This window comes from Coenobita brevimanus, chromosome 15 (genome assembly GCF_032717465.1).
Source record: "Coenobita brevimanus isolate Jiangsu-jjx chromosome 15, ASM3271746v2, whole genome shotgun sequence".
Classification (NCBI taxonomy): domain Eukaryota; kingdom Metazoa; phylum Arthropoda; class Malacostraca; order Decapoda; family Coenobitidae; genus Coenobita; species Coenobita brevimanus.
In genome coordinates, this window is record NC_136968.1 from 33091859 (window position 1) to 33113207 (window position 21349).

General features: G+C 41.2%; 1 protein-coding gene and 1 non-coding gene across 2 annotated transcripts; one reads left to right on the plus strand and one right to left on the minus strand.

Annotated features, from left to right (window-relative positions):
- The first annotated feature begins 15208 nt into the window (after positions 1–15208).
- LOC145390827 (5S ribosomal RNA) lies at positions 15209–15327 on the plus strand. Its single transcript, XR_013895739.1, has one exon. It is a non-coding gene; the product is annotated as a 5S ribosomal RNA (ribosomal RNA).
- A 3119-nt stretch (positions 15328–18446) lies between these two features.
- Positions 18447–19925, minus strand: LOC145390764 (uncharacterized). Its single transcript, XM_080265563.1, has one exon. It carries the CDS (start codon positions 19879–19881, stop codon positions 18610–18612), a length of 1272 nt encoding a protein of 423 aa, XP_080121689.1. The 5' UTR covers positions 19882–19925; the 3' UTR covers positions 18447–18609.
- Positions 19926–21349: the final 1424 nt, after the last annotated feature.

Consider the following 21349-nt stretch of genomic DNA (forward strand, 5'->3'; position numbering starts at 1 on the left):
AGTACAAGAGGATTTGCAGATGTTTCATACTGAGAGACTTAAATACTGAATGAATATTTGATGTCATTCTGAATTAACTGTTTGGAAGTAAACTGGTTAACTAGTAATGGTAATTTATGAATCAGAAACCTTTAGCTCTGTTCCTTCATGGATTCGAAACAAGTAATTACTGCTCCTTGATGAACACAAAACATGCACCTTTGTTCTCTCGTGAATTCAATACTCACACCTTTGTTCATTTATTTAAGCAAAACACACAGGTTTGTACTTCATGGACAGGAAACTCACAACTTTGTTCCTTCATTGCTTCAAAACTCGCAGCTTTGTTCCTTCATGAATAAGAAACTTTAATATGATACTAGTCTTGAAGAAGTGCTACTGGTACATAAAGGAAGTAGAACCATAATACTGTCTTATTCTGCCACTAAGCTACATGAAATAAGCTGCAAAAGGACAAAAATCTAGGCCCAGTCAAAGTGAAAAGGGTATGGCTCAACCCCTGTCATCATTTCAGAGCTGGATGAGTATGGCACCCCGGCCTGGGCATTTTGGGTGACACTGGCCCTGGGTTTGCTCATCCTCCTTGGCTTCATCCTCATGCTCGTCATCCTTCACAAGATTTCCGGGGCCCTGTGTCGGCTGCGAGCTGCCCTGTGTGAGCGGCAGGAGAGGGAGAAGAAGAAGAAGGAGCTGGAGCCGGAGGACAAGAACAACGGCTTTCCTCCTCGTACGACCAATCCCGAAAACTTTGTTCCAACCAATGCTATTAATATGTGAACACCATCTTAGTACATGAACACCATCTTCTATGTACAAATCCCATTTATTCTTTAACTATTATGAGATTTTTGCCTTTCATCTGTACATTACCTCTAAATCTGGGAGACATGAACAAAAGCTTTCCTCCACATTTGGCAAACAAAATCTGGAAATTTTGTCCCGACCAACAATATCACTACATGTGAGCTACACTCCTTCTGCATACAAACCCCATATCTTCTGCAGTTTTCATGTATGCATCACCTATTCTTTGCACAAAATCCCAATATTTAATGTACCCTTAATGTAAATCACCAATCCCTTGTCTTTCCTCTACATTTGACAGCCATGAGTACTCAGTGCTACTAGGGTGGGAACACCATCTTCTGCATACAATTCCCACATATCCTGTACCTTTCATGAGATTTCTGCCTTTTCTCTTTGTACTGTCTCTAAATCAAGAGGACAAGAACAACACTGATTTCCCTCTCGGTTAACAACCTTAAATCCACTGTAATTTTCATTGCAGTGCTGTCTTCACTCTGCATAAAATTCTTAAATTTCCTGCAACTTTCATCTGAGATACACTTTCCCTCTACAAACAAGCTCTAAATTTCCCATAACTTTCATGTCATCACTGGCTTTGGTCTTCACCAAAGCTCCAAAATTCTTATAGCTAGTATCCATGTGAGTGCTGTCTGTTTTCTGTTAACTATCTCATGTCCTATCACTTTCATACATGTTTACTGCCTTTTTTCGATCAACACATATCCTTTAATTCCGACAAAAAGGACTTTTTTTTTCTTGGTATACTGCCATCACAAATCTTATTATCACCCCAACAAGAACTTGCCCTGTCTTTCCACTGGATATGAAGGTCATGACTCCTGTAACCTTTGTTGTAACCATTGCTGTCTGTATCTGAACACCATCTTTCCTCTGCACACATGCACTAAATACAGTACCATATCATGTAACTTTCACGGAATCATTGCACGAAGTCAAGTGCCATTGTCCCTCTAGTTACAATCTTTAAATATTCTGTGACTTTCATGTGACTGCTACAGTATACTTCCAACTTGTATGTGTCCTAAACTTTCTGTAACTTTTATGTGATGTCTCCAATTTCCTGTAACCTTCATGTGATGCAGCAATCTATTTCCAATTTCCTCATAACTTTCATGTGATGCAGTGATCTATTTCCAATTTCCTCTTAACTTTTAAGTGATGCAGTGTTCTGTCTCCATGATGGCATTATGTCTATTCTTTAAATATAATCACACTTCCAGCACCTCTTGTATGTGATCACTAGCTTCTCACTACATACAACAACCGCAACTCCCTCAGCCCCTTAGATCTGATGATTTTCTGTTTAGGCACCTCCTGATGGATTTTTTTTTTTTCAGCTTAGGGGAGACTTTTCAAACTGAAGGAGATAGACAGAGTGTTCAATAATCACCTTGTTTTAACCTGATTAAAAACTACCATACATCACTGGACTAAAGGAGTAATTTGTCTCTGAAGGGGGCAACCTTTGTTCTCAACCACCATTAGGACAAAACCACCTCATTACCAAAATATTCTAGTTTAGTGACTGACAATAAATTACCAGTATGTGTTTCTGAATATAAAAACAGTTGTACTATCACTCAGACATTTCCTACTTTCATTCCGAGTATGGTACAATTATTATGGGTGCATCATCATCGGTCACTTTCTTCTGTCTATCCTCGTCACTCTCTTACACCTCCATGATCCTTCCAATATTTTTTCCTTCTTGCAACTGCTATATGGTTTTAAAGAAGAAATATATATAAAATCTCCATTTATCTTTTCACTACAATGACCTTTCTTTTATTCTATTTATGCTACTGCCCAATGACTTTTATTCAGGTTTGGAGAGAGTACTTGAACTGATGGGGTTAATCCTCTCACTACGAAAGAAAACAAAAGATCTTATGAGTAGTAGCACTGTATTAGTATTATTACAATGACATATTGGTATATTCTTGTAATTCTTGCTACCTCCAGACGATTTTATTCAGTTAAGGGGTGACCTCTTGTACACAGAGGATTAATGGAGACTGCTTCAAACCACAACTTTGTCTTGTGGACTATTATGGTACGTAATTCACTCTAATATATTATTATTATTATTATTATTATTATCATCATTATCATTATTATTATTATTATTACTAGTATTATTATTATTTACTGCGTTGGGTGGTAACCAAATAACCAAATTATGGTGCCTGGTGGTTTATTGGGTAATTAAGGCACTCCAATCGGACTGAGCCAGTGAAGGTTTATATCCAGGGGATGGCTGGGGTTTACTGCTCACGTATTGCCACTTAAGGATGAGTGAGGCTGGTCACTCTCATCTGAAATGTCAGGACCAACTTGACTAGCCCAGGGCTCCTGCACCCCTCATGGGGCAATGTAGGACTGGATGATGGATGGATGGATGGATTATTATTATTACAATATTATTATTATTATTATTATTATTATCATCGTTACCTGTTATTTTTATTATCATATAATGTGGTAGGTGGGGACACTCACCATCCACTCACGCGATGTGGTGCTGCTCTCGGGTGTCTGCCCTTTCCTCTTCCCCATCCTTCTTTCCTTCCTTCCTCTTCTGTCTTTCTTTGTTTCATTCTTTAATCGTCCTTCTGCCTACGGGTGACTCTTGTTTTTCTTTCCTTCATTATTTCCTCTTCCTTCTGCCTGTGGGTGACTCTACACTGAGTGACAAGCCAAATGGTTTCCCGAACACCAGGAAACCAGTTACTATGCTGGGTGGTAACCATATAACCAAATTTTGGTGCCTGGTGGTTTGGTGGGTAATTACAGCGCTCCAATCGGATTGAGCCTGTGTAGGTTTATATCCAAGGGGTAGTTGGGATTTATTGCTCAAGTAATGCCACTCAGAGATGAGTGAGTCTGGTCATTCTCAACTTACATGTCAGGACCAAATTGCCTAGCCCCAGGTTCCTTCGCTCCTCATGGGGCAAAGTAGGATTGGACGATGAATGAACGATGAATGAATTATTATTATTATTATTACAGCTACTGTAACAGTGAGGAAACAAAATATAAATGTAAAAATTACAACTTTAATGGAAACTGTCTATTACAATCATGAAATAAATTGTATCACTAAACTACAAGCTTAATATTTAGTGCACTAGTTAATCATTTATTTATCAGCACCCATGTACTGTACAGTATATTCAGGTTGCTGAAAAATACTTGGAACTATGGTACTGTAATAAGTAATTCCGTACGAAGCTGTTTCACTTAAGATTAGATTCTTTAAAATTACCCAAAATTTGACACAATCACTTGACAGCAGGACAGTGAAATAACAGAGGACACGGTGACATGGAGGAGATTTGTTTGTGGCCACCTCTTATGGGATTAAGGCATCTGGCAATAGACAGATAGGCCTGACAACTCATGATTCATATAAAGCTGTCAGGTAGTCAGCAGTGAGTGTTTTTTGTGCTTTTAATCCCAGTTATAAATAAAAAGCATGTCTAAGTTTAATTTCTTTCACCTAAAGCACACTTTCCCTGATACGTAGCCATTAGGCTCATCAGGACTGATTGTACTGTACATACAGTATATTCAAAGAGGACTAACAACACAAAAAATATGCAGTGCTATAGCTGTCATTTTCTTACCTAATCTAATAACTGGATGGTGTTGTCAACATTACTGAAGGGAGGAGTTTAACAGGGCAAAAGTTACAGTGGCCAGCATATACAGAAATAATAACAGATTGATATGAAACCAGACTGAAGGGGTCAATGGGTTGTTTCATGACACATACACATTACTACAGTCAACATACCCCATTAACCCCTTATAACTCTACCCTTTTTGCACCAACTTGACCCAGATTATCTTCCTTTTGCAGCTTGTTTCATGTAGTTCATGGTCAGAAAGGGGAAATACTAAGGCTCTACATCCTTTCCTTAGCACTGCTTCCCGTTTAGTACCATATTCGTGTTATTCTCTTGTTACACCTGCACATTTATGACGGAGAGATTGAAGTTTTTGGTCAAGTTAGAGTAAAAAGAGTACAGTCAAGTCTTTCACTTTCTTCTTAACAGTTGATAATTTTACTCAGCTTAATTTTTTTTTTTTTTCTCTGGAGGAGTTAGATACAGCTTTAATAAATATCTGAACATGGAAGGTCTTTTATAAGTTGAATAAAATAATCTAGAAGGAAGAATAAATTAAGAACACCACCTGGGTTCAAGTGCTTTAGTCCTCTGCATCTTTTTTTTATTTTTATTTTTTTTTTCCCTGCAACTAGTCTATTTTATTTTAGCAATGATGAGGTGTATTAAGGCTCTATTTAACTCATCCAGTCTAAAAAGTCTTTCCATATGCTGAATAATAGCATCAGGGAATTGTTCATTCATTATTGAAGGCTCCAATATGCTTGCATGTGTCAGCCCTGGTCACCTAATGGTGGCTCTCCATGCTGCCCAATCTCTGGCAACTTCCCTGGTCAGTCCCTTATCCCTAAGGTCACTCTCAATGGCCTTATCCCAGGTACTTTCCGGTCTACCTCTCGCAATCCTACCCCGAACATTAATACTTCTCACTTTCTGCATCCAATTATCATTCCCCATCATCTCCACATGCCCAAACCATCTCAATCTACCTCTCTTCATCACAACACCAATACACTCCAGTCCCATCCTACCCCTCAACTTTTTCCATCATAAACCGAGTCCCCCCAGGCCTCATATTCACAGACACACTGCACATCCACCTAATCACTGTCACTTCTGTATGTCTGAACCCGCGAATATCCTTTTCATTTACTGCCCAAGTCTCACTACCATATAACATTACATCCCTAACATCTATCTATCTATCTCTCTATAGCCCGACACCCTAATCCCGCAAAGGGTGGCCGCAGACAAAACGCCTCCAAGTCGTTCTGTCCCCCACCATTTGACTACCCTCCCCCCAACTCACCCCCCCCTTCCCTCATATACCTCTCAACTCCATCCCTCCACCTCATCCTCGGTCTACCCCTCCCTCTCCCTCCCTCCACCTCACCTACATACACCCTCTTAGTCAGTCTTTCATTCTCCATTCTCTTCACATGTCCAAACCACCTCAGTGTATATCTCCTAATCTTCTCAACCACATCCACATCCACCCCACAGCGTTCCTTCACTTCTTCATTCGTCAACCTGTCCCTCCACGTCACTCCACATGCTCCTCTCAAGTAACTCATTTCCACTGCTCTCACTCTTGACTTGTTCCCCCTCTTGCAAGGTCCATGCCTCGCTTCCATAAGTCAGGGTAGGGATCACAATACTATCATGCAGTGACTTCTTAACTTCCATACTCACCTCCCTATCTCTCATCACTGCTTTCAGTGTACCAACAACCTTCCTTCCCTGCTGTACCCTTTCACGCACTTCATCCCCCAAAGTTCCATCCTTACTCATCACACTACCCAAGTACTTGAATGCACTCACATTCTCCATATCCTCACCATCCAACCTCACTGCACACTCTGTGACTTCATTCCTCTCAAACACCATAACTTTACTTTTGTTTACATTAACTTTCAGATTCCTCCTCCTACACACTGTCCCAAATTCATTCACCAAACCTTGCAACTCCCATTCATCTTCACTCAACAGTACTGTATCATCAGCAAACAGCAACACCGGAAGCTTCCAAATCTCACCCTCATTCATTAGAGCCACCCCCACATCCACTGCCCTCCCCTGCACCTCCCTAACATGCTGCATACAAAAGATCCCTTAGCACAGAGGGAGAGCCCTCTCAATGTCAGGAGAGGCAACAGCTCCCTGAACTTCTTCCAACCACTCCTCACCCTAGCCACAGAGCCAGCCTCAGCCCCACCTCTAGCACATAACACGTCTCCCAAATAAGAAAACTCTTCCACACACTCAAGAGACTCCCCAACAAGTTCAATCTTTTCACACCTGACAATCTCCACCTAATCTCCCAGACACACTGCACACATGAAATCAGCATTATTTTGCAGTCTACCTCTGTCGGGCCCTGCTGCGGATGTCACTGATTGCATTGTGCAGTTGACCCTTGTGCGGTGTGGTGCGGTGAGGATCTGTCCGTTCTCCCCTTTGGGGCTAAGATGCGAATGAATGTGTTTGAATGGATGAGTAAATGGGGAGTGTGTCGTCCTGTCTCGGCTACCTTCCTTTCCTTGGGGGAAGCAGCCTAGGTATATACTTGTAGATAGATATAGATAGACCTCTAATACCACTACATTGCTTGTGCACCCACTTATCACTGACACTGTACATGATGGAATTACTTCCCACGCCCTTGTGACTAATTGCACATGGCCACTCTCCCTCTTCTTTGACCGTACAGCCACCAGCCCTAGATACCATCACTTTTGTTTTATCTGCAGTTACTCTTAAGCCTTTGTGTCCCATACCATCTCTCCACTTCCTAAATCTTTCCTCCACCTTCCTTCCATTCTCTGCAATCAAAACCAAATCATTAGCATGCACCTCCCACGAAGTCCTTTTCTGAAGTCACTTGAGAGGGTTCATGTACATCAACAACAAGGGGCTCAAAACTGACCCCTGGTGCACAACAACATTCACGGAGAGCTCACTGCTCAAATCTCCATTCACCCTTACCTGGGTGCGAGCACCCACATATGTGGCCATAACCACCCTAACCAGCCACTCGATTCCAGGCTTTCTCATTGCCCATTTCAACACCTCTCTAGGGACTCTGTCAAAGGCCTTCTCCAAATCAACAAAAACAAAATACAGTTCCCTTTTCTTTCCTACTTATTTTTCCTGACGCTGTCGAACAATGAATATGGCATCAGTGGTCCCTTTGCCTGGAATGGTTAAATAAAATGAAAAAGACATTCCAAAGCACGAAATGTTAATAATCTATGTTCACTGCAGGATTCTGATGGTTTGATCAGTATGTGAATGATTGTGTGACCCATATCATTATACATGCTGTTGGTAGTTCTCCTGCTTTTCTATTATATATCTCTCCTCATGGGGCAACATAGGATTGGATGATGGATGGATGATGGATCTCTTTCCTTGTTTCTGGATCCTACCTCATGCCATCTTTAGGTGAGGAAAACAAAAGTCAGGGTGAGGATGACTGCGATGGAAATGGTGATGACAATAAAAATGATGATGATGATGATTTACCAGTTCTCCATAATTAAATGCGCTCCTAGCTATCCTATGCCCTTTTGATTTCTAAATCAGTTTTCCACACTAATCACACCTGACTTCTTTACTCTGCCTAGTTTATAGCTCTATCATAGTTGGTTCCATCACATAACATATAGTTTTCTGTAGTTTAAGTGTGGTAGATGGTGGCAGCCATCATCCACTCACTTGATGTAGTGCTGCCTATTCTTGCTTCACCTTTATTATTCTTTTTCTGTGTCGGCCCTCCTCTCTTCCTATTTCTCCCACCTTTCCTGTCACTCTTTAATACTTTTTTCTGGTGGCTTTGCACTCAGCGACAAGACAAATGGTTTCCTGTAAGCCAGGAAGTCATTACAATGCATGGTGGTAACCATAATACCAACCCATATGTGTTCCCTATGTGTCAGCAAGGGGGCTGGCAGAGGGATAGCCCAGTGCCCCGCCCCATAAAATAACTACCATAACTCAAAGACAAATGGCCACCCCTTTTGAGATCATGGCATCTGGCTACAGACACACAGACAAATAAACTGAAGTTTATTCTTCCCATCACCACAAGATCTTATTCAGCTCAGGGGGAACCTCTAAATTGGAGGGGTTAGCTGCATCCTTCATTTACCTTTTCATTACGGTACAGGTACTAGGGAGCTCTCCGACACTAAATAAAATCATCTGGTGGTTGCATGAATAAAATACAATCTGGATCAGCCAATTAAAAAAGTTAACCCTCCTCACCCATGACTGGATGAATGGCTAAGTGCTTGATGAGGCTCAGTTTATTTGCAAAAAGTTTTCTGCACTTATCACATTCCAACTTTTTCACTCCTGAATGAATCTGCAAGTGTTTGGTATGGGCACTTTTCCACCTGAACAGACTACCACATATGTCACACTTGTACTTCTTTTCCGAGTGAACCGCTAAGTGTTGGGAGAGGCTGTTTTTCCACCTAAACTGCTTACCACACTCACCGCATTCAAACCGTTGCTCTTCGGAGTGAGCTGTGAAGTGTAGGACAAGTGCACTTTTCCGCCTAAACAGTTTTCCACACTGATCACACTTGAAGTTCCCTTTCTTGTGAACCAGCAAGTGACTAGTAAGGGCACTATTGCTCCTAAACACTTTGCCACACTCATCACACTTACACTTTTCCACTTTTGAGGCATCTGAATGTATTGCTATGTGTCTGGTTAGGTTCGATTTGTCCGCAAACAATTTATCACATATATCACATTTAAACTTTTTAATCCCTGAATGAATTAGAGAGTGCTGTTTGAGTTGGCTTTTTTGAATGAACTGTTTTCCACATTCAACACACTTGAAGTTTTTCTCTCCTGAGTGAATTAGTAAGTGCTTCTTGAGGTTGGATTTGTCCCCGAATTGTTTACCACATTCACCACACTCGAAGTTCTTCTCTCCTGAATGAACAAGTGTGTGTTTAAGGAGGTAGCTTTTTTTACCAAACAGTTTACCACATTCATCACACATAAAATCCTTTACTCCAGAATGTACTGCATGTATGTGCTGGACAAGGGCACATTTTCGACTAAACAGATTACCACATTCATCACACTTAAACTCCTTCACCCCTGAATGAATTAGCATATGCTTAACAAGGGAACTTCTATTACTAAGCATTTTTCCACATTCATCACACTTCAGCTTCTTCATTCCTGGATGGTGTACTGAGTTATGATGCACAATGGCATTTTTCTGTTTAAATTTTTTACCACGTTTAGCACACTTAAAATTCTTTGTACTTGAATGCATTTTTAGGTGTCTGTTTAGCCAACTTTTTTGCTTAAACTTTTTACTACATACATCACATTCGAGCTTCTTTACTTCAGAATGTATCAATAAATGTTTCTCAAGCTGTTTTTTCTGCCCAAACAGTTTACCACATTTATCGCACGTGAATTTATCAACTGAATAAATCGGCGAGTTCAATGGTTTACTACATTCAGAATAATTTAAATTCTCCTCTTCTGTTTGCTGGACACCCTTGTTCTCACGGAAGAATTCCTCCTCCTCCTCCTCACACTCAAACTTAACATCTAGTTCTTCCTTCACTGCCTCCATTAGAGCAGTTACCCTTCAAATCTCTTCACGGTGCCAGAAAGGGAAGCCTTCATGTGGTGACACCGATATAACCAGGTTGTGGGGTTGCCACCATTAGATCAGCATCTGTGTGAATCTGACAATGCCGTGGAGCACTTGAGCACACAGAACTAGGAGGGACAGCACAAACATATGGGTCATGACACAACCACTACTTTACACTGAGGCTGAACCAGTCATTACCTTACAGTGCCAGGCCAGTCAAGTCCATTTCACTGCCTCTCATCAACTCACTGCCATGATGGACTGTGATTACTGCCTGGTATGTCACCCGCTTATTCTCCTGATGCTCTCTCACCACTTGCCTACCTGAAATACAACAGTCCTTTACATTAACTTGTAGAATGCAAATAAGGGATGCCCATGGTGGCACTGATAAACTGGCAGCCAAGATTTGCTGTTCAGTTATACAAATGTCTTTTCTCTCTCTCCTTATCCCCTGAAAGATGGATGGTGGACTGCAGGATGGGCAACTTTAGCCTATAGTCCACCAGTTTCACATTCACTGGAACTGCCAGCCACCACAATAATACCAAAATCATCATCATCAAGTGGACTAGCACATTAAGCTATTCAATTCGGTACCATACATAATCTGCTTATTCTAGATACTAATACCCTATACTGTTCCATTTAAGAGAGGAGAGCACCTAAATGGTGAAAAAGAGTTAATACAAGCTATATCTAACTGTTACAGTTTGAAGTTACTCCTAACTAAATCAAATGACTAGGAGATAGCAAGCATTAAACAGAAAAGAAGGGTCATTTATCTGAAAAAGTATATATGATGGGAACACGTATCTCAAAAGTTGCTGGCTTCGTATTCACAGCCCGAATGAGTACTCTATATTACATGACAAAATATCTAGTAAGAAATGTGGTAACCTCGCACTTTTCTTTATCACATTGGTTGGAAGGACACAGACGGCAATTGATGATGTACAGTACCATTAAAAACACTATCCAACACTCACAAAGCTCCTCATAAAAGGTTCAGTGTCCTCACATATACTACTCTCCTCAATTAAAAAGGAAAATAAAAACAAAACTAGTGTAATTGGTAAACATGGCTATTATAATGATTGAGAGAGAGAGAGAGAGAGAGAGAGAGAGAGAGACCTTGGTGCCACTTAATTATTTCTTTACCGATAAAGACCTATGGTTCTTGTCTACTATTGGACCCTTCAATCGATATCCTAACATCATACAGTAAACAGGCCATTCTACTTTCTTAACTGGCCTCCAGAAGAAGTTAATATTGTCATTTAACAAACTCTAGGTGCTGGTGAAGGATTCCTTCAAATGGACCTGGTTATACAGCAAGTGCTCACATAAAGCACGATTCTCACAATACACGGGAGGTGCCATCTTGTGTCCCAAAAATGTCACAATGCCAAAAAAAAAAAAAAAAAATGGATACAACATGGTCGGAGGAAACTGCTCATTTTTTACAGCATCTGACGACGCACTGATGACAGACATAATGCGTCAGGAGGCACCATTTAATGTTTCAAGGTCATACCATGTGGCCAATGATAGGCAGAATGCAGTGCGAGGCATAAAACTATGGTTGGAATTCACACAACAAGGCAAGTGACGGCAGATTGCATCAGCCTATGACTATTGTTATCATGTGTCTGCGCAAGGTGTCATCACAGTCCACTGAGCATTCCTGCCCCAGTTCTACCTACCCTCTCCCCGTGCTTTGGCTGCACACATGCTCTGTGTAATCTTTGCACTTTTTTTTTTTTCCCCCCCATCTGACCCAGCCTGACAATGCCGCCACATCATAACCCTGCCAAACGTCAGAAGCTTCTGATGCAGGAGCAGAAGGTGGATGTCATCAAGAGGAAGATGAAAGGACAGTGGAACTGTAACATCGTGAAATTTTACAAAGTTAACGAGTCCACCATTTGTATGATTCCTTGTTAAGAGATTCAAGAACAACAACACATAGAAGAAGATGACACATCTGATGTTTCTGTTGACTTTGAGGGGTTTGTGCAGGAAGCAGAAGAGTGGCAATAGAGGAATCAGGATGTACAGGACTCATCTTCTACCTCAGAAGAGGACTCTATGGAACCAGAACGGTAGGAACCCTGACCCACCTCGTAACCTCATTCCACTTCTCCCCAGCAAGCCCACAACCTCTTCCGTTCAGAGTGAGGAACCCTCCAGTGTTTGTATGTACTAAAGTCTTTATTAGGTAGGTAAATGTCATGGGAAAAAAAAAAAATGAAAATTGCCCCAGTGTTTGAACTTGCGGCTGGCTTATGTACCATGAAACCTTTTAACATGTAGACATTCAGCCCTCTAACACAGAATTCCCATAAAGTGGGAGCTTCAGGGTACAGTATTCCTGTGTTATGCAAGTACTCGCTGTATAAACAACTCTTATCTTCCTCCCTATTCCCTGACTTGAGGACATTGGTCTGCAGGGCAACTTCAGCCAGCAGCCCACTGAGTTCACATTTCTGATCGGCCAAGGACCACCACAACAACAAAAATGAACTCTTTGAGATCATCAGAAGAGTAAACTAGAGTGCTTTAAAACTGGCAAAAAAAAAAAAGTCAAAAGCCCAATATCCTGTTTTTAGATTTCCTGATGGTGACTGAACAAGGAATTAATACACCTTCTAACGACATAACAGTAATGTACTATACTGTACTGCCTGTGACAGTACCGTACTGTATTTTATCTGTACCATCGCTATAACATTTGGTGAAATTTTGCCTTCACGTGACAACTTGGTCTGGATATATCCCTTTGTCATCCAGACATACAGTATCTCACAGTGTGACAGTTCTAACTTTAGAATTTTCTTACAATATACCCACAAACAGTAGCTATACCACCGAAATACAGTCGTCGCCTATAGCGCGTGCTTCTATGCCATGGTTTTCTATGACACGGCAAGGTGCCAGACCCCAAAAAATGAACCACGCACATAAACTATATCTATGGCGCAGGCGTGGCAAGGTTTGAAACGCACAGGCAAATTCACTCGGCAGTCGGAGAGCAAACCTCAGCCCTCGCCCGCTGTTCAAACCCCTCTCAGAGTGTAGCCAAACCACTTGTTATCTGATCACACTCCCATTTTTTGTGCCTATTGTTATGTGTAATACATGCACTAACAGACTGCTTGATTATGTGCCTGTGTAAAGTAGGGAAAAATGGGGAAAAGTGGGGTGAAAAGGGGGACTTCAGGCAAATGTCTAGAACCAAATTCCATTTTTCCCATAGGTTTAGTTATTTGTATGGCATGGGCGCGGTCCAGAACCAATTAGCCACACCTTAGATGACCTGACTGTATTATCTGGGAGCTAGTAAGGCAAGGTGGTAACGGTGGAGTTATCACATTTGGTTACATAAGATAAGGTTAGGTTAAATTAGGTTAGGTAACCTTTAAATGAAATGTTTTATATATATATATATATATATATATATATATATATATATATATATATATTCACAGTACAGTACAGTACTGTGTGTGTGTGTGTGTGTGTGTGTGTGTGTGTGACACAAATATTGGCTTAGGTTTGTTAAATAACTAGAAACAGGCAATCTGTGATGGAAATAAAGCTCAAAAATGAATTAAGAACACTTTCAACACTACACACAAGCAGCCCCATTCCACTGCAGGACATGTACCCTCGACTCTCACAACAAGAATACAATACTGTCTCTACAGCATTCCCTGAAAAAATATATTAGCCCTTAAAATTTTCTGTAACTGTTGCTAGGCAACTGGTTCATCTCTTCCTCCGTGGAGCAAAGGATAGCGCTGTCACCATTATCAAGGTTAAATTAACATCACTGGTCTAGTTTGCGCCAATAATAATGCTGAAAGACTGGAACTCACCAATGCAAAAACGAAAGAACACCTGTCTCGTTAATATACTGTACATGAGGTAAATGCCTGTGAATCATTAAGCCCGACCGCTCCAGGAGAGGCTGGATGACTCCGTCGCTGATGCCTGTCCAGGATGCAACACAGCACCCCATACTATTAAGCACATTGTGGAAGACTGCATTCCACACAATCACCTACCCCAACAACACAACATACACTCTTTGAGAGCTCTGTGGGAAAGCCCGGTCTCGGCCATGGCCTTCCTAAGCGACTCGGGGCTGTTCGGACAGACTGCCAAGGGAACAACTACTACTACTACTACTACCCCGACCGCTAGAAACTTATGACAAAACAATAACATAGTCCCGATACTCACATATCAGTAAAGTAAAACCATTAGCATCCCAGACTGTGTAGATGAAACTGTAACGATCATGTTGCGGGTTCTGGAGGGTTTCGATTCGTAGGAACTTCCCCCCTTTGGACTGCGTTCTCGTTGAGGTTTAAGCGCTTTCCACAAGCAGCGAACGAGAACACAAGCAGAACGTTCTCCATCCTTTTGGGTTCGCTCAAGGCCAAGAAGTGTTTCCCTTGTGCCTATGCCTTTATTACTGAAATTATGTGGAGCGCATGGAGGATAAGTTACAGGGTATAGCTACAGTAATGTATTTTGTCCATTAATTGAAGGGTTCTGCGCACAGTTATTTAATATTAACGACGAAAATTATGATGATTGGGCATGCAGGTAGAGGTAAAGCTGATGGGCAGAAGCCTTGAGGCGCTTAGCCGCGGTGCTCTTTTCGCTAACTTTGGACCTTTGAGCCTGTGGCGGGTTATACCCCTCAGAGTCCTGGGATAAATGGCCGCTGCACCATCCAAGTTGCCATTGTTATCTGAACCCTTGGTGTTACCTTAGATACTCATTTTGCCTACCAACCCGTAAAGATTAGTTGAACACTTGTTTCCAGTAGTGCCAGTTGGCCATCCCAGGATTTGAGCTGTCACTAATGAGTTGATAATATTGTAGCTAGCAATGCCAGCCAGTTGGCAGCTACGGCAGTTATTGCATGTAAGCATTTCTTTAAAACACCAAATAGGCTACTGACTGAAGACTAAAAGTAGCCAAAGAAAGTAGTAATATTGTATACCCATAATATACCCTGGAGAAGCATATCATTGAAGGAAGGCTATTCAGTCCCTCAATAATTTGCCAAAGTTTTAACTGAAACTTATTCTAATTCTCACTCATAACTGGCCATGCCACGTTGAGTACACCGCTTCCCATCCGATCAGCGAAGTTAAGCAACGTTGGGTCTGGTTAGTACTTGGATGGGTGACCGCCTGGGAACACCAGATGCCGTTGGCATCCCTACGTCAAGTGGGGTTGGTGGAGGATTAGTGCCCCTCCCTGTAAAACAATTAACTCTAAGCCATTGGCCACCCCATTTGGGATACATGGCGTCTGGCAATGGATGGATGGATGGAACTTTAGCATAGGAGGTGACTTTGTTACATGTGCACCATGCCCCCAAATATCTTATCATCCCAGCATATTGCATTGAGACCACCAAGCCACACCTACAACCAACACAAAACAGAGCCATCCAACAAGTCAGTCATCAGGAAACCAACAAGGCATACCCATACCTGATATGATACAGAGGCATCACATGCTCACCTGGTGTAATAACTAAACTGAAACTTAACAAATTAATCATGTTGTCCTGACCGGGATTCCATTACACTGGTTCCCTGTAGTTGCCCCCAACAGTCAACATGAGACCTCCACATGGTCCAAGGCATCCCGTGCTCACACTGACGCCCACAACATGATCCTGGCTTTGCAAGGTATGTGATGCATATGCCCTGGTAAGCCCAAGCATATGGTGTTGCTAGACCACACTCACTCAACCAAGGAAATGGTAGGTCGATAAACTGGGTCCCTTTCCACCTGGCAGATAGAACCCAGCTTACAGTACTTCCAGCTTGTGGGGTCATCATCTCTGTCCCTGTTAACCTTGTTGCTCTGGCTTCTATCCCTATAATGTGTTTAACCTGACCAAGACCTCTAATCCCTTCCAGTTCAGATGATGATCAAGTAAAGTCTGATTGGAAGTTTGATTTGACTGGTAACCGAGGAGACTCATTGCTACCTCATAACTACTGTATGGCTCATCAAATTTCATGCAACAATAGTTTTAAAGTGGTGGAAGTGGCCCATTTCCCTTAGATAAAAACAAGTTCACTATACCATACACTAAGTCACTTGCCCCATACCTACAGTACTACAGTATATCTGTATTTTCACATACTCTCACACTGGCCCCTCCTCCTCCATCAATCCTCTATCCTGGCCACACCATACTTACCTACCTTGCAAGTTCCTCACATATCTGGCCCAGCACCTCCCTCTCCACCTCTTTGGATCTGTTGGATGGGAGAAATGATTAACCTCACAGACAGCCAACCCCCCCCGAGTCATCATGGTCCTCACAGTCCTTTGGGGTGAAGCAGGGATCAACAGTGTGGTTTAGGTTCCACTGGTGTACTCTACTTCTGGCCCTGCAGTGGATCCCACGGCTTCTGGTACAAGTGTGGGACTGTTACATATATTTATGATCAACTCCCTGCCATATCTTGAATCTGTTTTTGCATGACATACTAATCACATAAAAAGGTTTTTTGCAAGACATACTAATCACACAGGAACGTTTGCCATGTCTTGAATCTGTTTTTGCAAGACATACTAATAACACAAGAAGGTTCTGAGCCCCTTCCTTGTTTTTTTTTTTTTTTTCCCCAATACAAACAGAAAACATGGAAACGTTCTGCATTTCCCAGCCTTGTCATTCCTTCACAAAACAAAACATAATGGCTACAAGAGGAAATTAATCAAGTTCATTAGTGACTCTGGCCCTAGTATCCCTCTTTAACTGCTTAGGCTTGGGGTAAGAAGAGAGCTCAGTTTTTCAACACTTCCCCTGTAATGCCACCACCTTGCCTCCGACCTTTTTTGTACCTAAATTATTCTTATGCAGGCTGTCCAAACTATATTCTTTATCTCCTGGCAAGAAGGTGCCTGGTGATCTAGCAGTTAAAGTGGAGTGGTCTATAAATTTGATGCCCAAGGTGACTGAAGGGTTTTTGATCATGTAACACCAGCAAGGGAAGTAAGCCAGACATCTATGCTTAAATATACTAGACTACAGTAGCTTTTGCTGTGGGACCTCTACACCATTTAAGTCAATTGGTATTAGCTGTGTGAGGTGGTTTGGCCACATGGAGAGGATGGAGAGTGAGAGACTGATGAGAAGAGTGTATGTAAGTAAGGTGGAGGGGGGGGAGGGAGGAGAAGGCTGAGGAGGAGATGGAGAGATGGAGTGGAGAGGTATAGGCTATAAGAGAGAGGGGTGTGAGCTGGGAGCAGGGCATTGAAATGCCGGGGAACAGGGTGACATGGGGGCGATTTGTTTGTGGCCACCCTTACAGGATTAAGGCGTCTGGCAACAGACAGATAGATAGATAGTATTAACTGTTACCATTTTTACCAAGAAAGTACAAAAGGAGTCATTCAGAGGCAGGGATAAAAGTCAGGTATGGTCATCTATAGCATTAGCAATTTGAATAACTGAGAGGAAGGAGGAAAGTTTGGGGAAAAAGGCCATTTACGTTAGGCAGTGCAGGTGGGTGAGGGAGTTAATTATTACCCCAAGACTGCAGAGTCCAGACATTAATTATTTCAGTTATAAGGGAGCTTACTATAATGTATATCTGAATGGGAAAGTTCAATCACTGACACACATTTGAGTTACCAGAGTATTTATTAGGCTATGAATCAGTTATGCACCAGTCAGTAGAAAATGTTTAGCTGTATGCCTTATTTTGATTCTTTACCAAATAAGCACAAGGGTATATTTCTAAACTGGATGCTGTTATTATTGTCACAAAAACTACCATGATAAACTTCTCTGACTCTGCAACAAATTATTCTGACCTAATCATTATTTTTCCAGTGCATAATCTTCCACATCCATAACATCTGGTCTTAACTCCAAGATAAATAAATAAATACTGAGATCCACCTTAGCACACACAGCACAGTACTACACTCCATAAAACTTGGGGTCACCTCATGATTATTCCTTCAAGAGGTTATTACATACTGCAGTAAAACCATACACCGGAAAGTATTATCCCCTCTCACAATTTCCCATTATTATTTGGATCAGGAGCAGAGTCTTCCCTAATACAGAACAGTACAGACTCTCAAATCCAAAAATCCAATTTCCAAGGTATATAATACTTCAATCGACAAGAGGCTGTTGCTGCCACCTGTTCTCTCACAATCACTACAGATCTGAAGATTTTTTTGTATATGGACATGTATTAGCTCATGTAAACTACTAACACAAAGTACCAGTACTGTACTGCATTGTATTTACACTTCATGGTAATGCAGAGAATTTATTACATGACTTTCTCATTAATGACGTTAGTCTGCATCTAAAAATTTCCCATTTCCTAAAAAGCCCCTGGGCCCCGGGATTCCAGACTTGAGAATTTGTACACTAGTTGCAATGTGACAGCACCACCAAACCTCTCACACCCCCAACAAATTTGCAGATGCTTTTGGAACTGTTAACCTTTCTTATGCATGGTGTTTGAACTTCTTCTCTCCAGAATATCTTAGTAAATGCTCAGTAAGATGGCTTTTCTGTGTAAATAATTTCCCACATTCCTCACACTTGAAATTCTTCACTCCTGTATGAGATATTAAGTGTTGGTTGAGGGTACTTTTCTGTGTAAAATGTTTACCACATTCCTCACACTTGAATTTCTTCACTCCAGCATGAATTAGGAAGTGCTGGACAAGAGCACTTTTTTGCCTAAACACATTACCACATTCATCACACTTGAACTTCTTTACACCTGTATGAATGAGCAAGTGTCTAGAGAGGGTAGTTTTCAGTGTAAATAGTTTCCCACATTCCTCACATTTGAACTTTTTTACACCGGAATGTATTAGCAAATGATCGTTGAGGTGGCTTTTGAGGTTGAACATTTTACCACATTCATCACATTTGAACTTCTTAATGTCTGAATGAATTACTGAGTGCTGGGTAAGGTTGCTTTTTTTAGCGAATAGTTTGTCACATACATCACACTTGAACTTCTTCACTCCAGAATGTTTAATCTGGTGCTCAACAAGGTGGCCTTTCTGCTTAAATAACTTCCCACATTCATCACAGCTGAACCTTTTCACAGCGGAATGAGTTTGTAAGTGTTGGGTGAGAGTACTTTTCTGCTTGAACATCTTACCACACTCCTCACACTTGAAATTCCTCACTCCTGAATGAATTACTAAGTGGTGGGTAAGGGTACTTCTCTGCATAAAATGCTTGCCGCATATGTCACACTTAAACTTCTTCTCCCCTGAATGAATTAGCGTGTGCCTGTTAAGGGTGCTTCTCAGCCTAAATGCTTTACCACATATCTCGCAGCTGAACTTCCTTTCCCCAGAATGGATCAGCAAGTGTTCATTGAGATGGTTTTTATACCCAAATGATTTGCCACACTCATTACACCTGAACTTCTTCTCCCGTGAATCAATTGGTGAACAATGGACAGGGTCAACCTCACAGGTAAGAATTTCACAATCTTCAGAATCTCCAGACTTCTCAAAAGTAAACAGTTCACCACCCTTGGAATCTGGGGACTTCTCACAAGTAAACATTTCATCATTCTCAGAATCTTGGGACTTCTCACAATTAAATACAGGTAGTTCACCATCATCAGAATCTTGGGGTCTCTCTCCTACGATGGTGGCTCTTTCTTGTGAACTCTCATTTTCATGGATGAATATTACCTCACTCATTCTGCACTCTGACTCTGCATCTGATTCTCCCACAGCCTCCTCCATTTCACCACTGCTGATCCTGTAAACTCCTTCAGTATTATGACATCTTTTTCATCCTGACCTAGATAACATCAGACTACAATATTTCATTAAGCTTTGGAAATGCTATAGTAGTGGAGAAGTTAATGAAGGCTGTACAATATCAGACCTTTCCAATCTGTAAAGTATATCTTATCCTAAATAAAAACTGTTGGGAGAGAGCAACAAAAACACAGATATGATGTACCAGATACTGTACTCTGCTGAAGGAATTTGTGCCTACTATGGTGAATCTGCTCCAATTCACTGATAGTCAGTTATCTACCATTACAAAGACCATGGACCAACACCACCCTCAAATTATAAATGTTTCCACTTGTACTGTAATGAACCAATACTAAAGCTATCAACAGTCATTATAGGCACTGCCCATCTAGGTTCATCACAGACCAAACTATTTTCGGCACTAAACAAACTATCTTTTCAGCACAGAACAAACTATCTATCTATTTTCAGCACAACAAACTACAGTATCAACTTTCATCACAGAACACCATCTTCAGCACAGAACAAACTATCTACAGTATCTATTTTCAGCACAGAACAAACTATCCATTTTAAACAGAATAAACTATCCATTTTAAACACAGAACAAACTATCCATTTTAAGCACAGAACCAACTATCTATTTTCAGCACAGAGCAAACTATCTACCTATTTTCAGCACGAAACAAACAATCTATTTACAGCACACTACAAACTATCTACCCATTTATAGTCAGGTACCTTACTCCTGGACAGGGTAGCTACAAATGAACTGCATGGTCACTCGATCAAAAAACTATTTTAACACAGGTATTCAATGGTTTCACATTAAGCGCTGTTGTTTTTCACATTTCTTCCTTTAGGTGAAGATTTCTGAATGAACTGTTTACTTTTCATGTTGCATACGGTTCTTTCTTCATGCTGTACTGATAAAATTACTAGCCATATACAGCACTGAGTATCGGTAGTTTTTACAGAATATTTTCGTACGTTTTGTCTAATGTTTCAAATTGTAAAGATGAAGACTGTAAAGATAGTTTCTGATCGAGTGTACCAAACTTGCAGAAAAACACTGATTTCAAGGATGCCACAGCTGTTCTATGTTTCTGTACTATATAAAAAAAAACACATTGCAGAATTCAATTTTCTTAAGGATACTGACAAAGAATAATCTCTATCCATCTATAGCCAGATGCCATGATCCCGTAAGGGGTGGCCGTTTGTCTCTGAGCTGGTTGTTTTACAGGGAGGGGGCACTAACCCTCCGCCAACACACCTGTTGACATGTAGGGATGAAACTACTAAAGAAGCTGTCTATGTACGATGTGCTCAAAAGTTAAGCTGGAACATTCTTCTGGACAAATGTACTGGTATATGGGGTGATCTCATTCTAGTGAGTTCTTCATTACCAAGGCTGTTCCCTGTTGATGTTTCTGCTTCACTGACT

What these genes read in the sequence shown, in the direction of transcription:
- LOC145390764 (XM_080265563.1), bottom strand. Translation starts at nt 19,881, where the DNA reads ATGGAGGAGGCTGTGGGAGAATCAGATGCAGAGTCAGAGTGCAGAATG.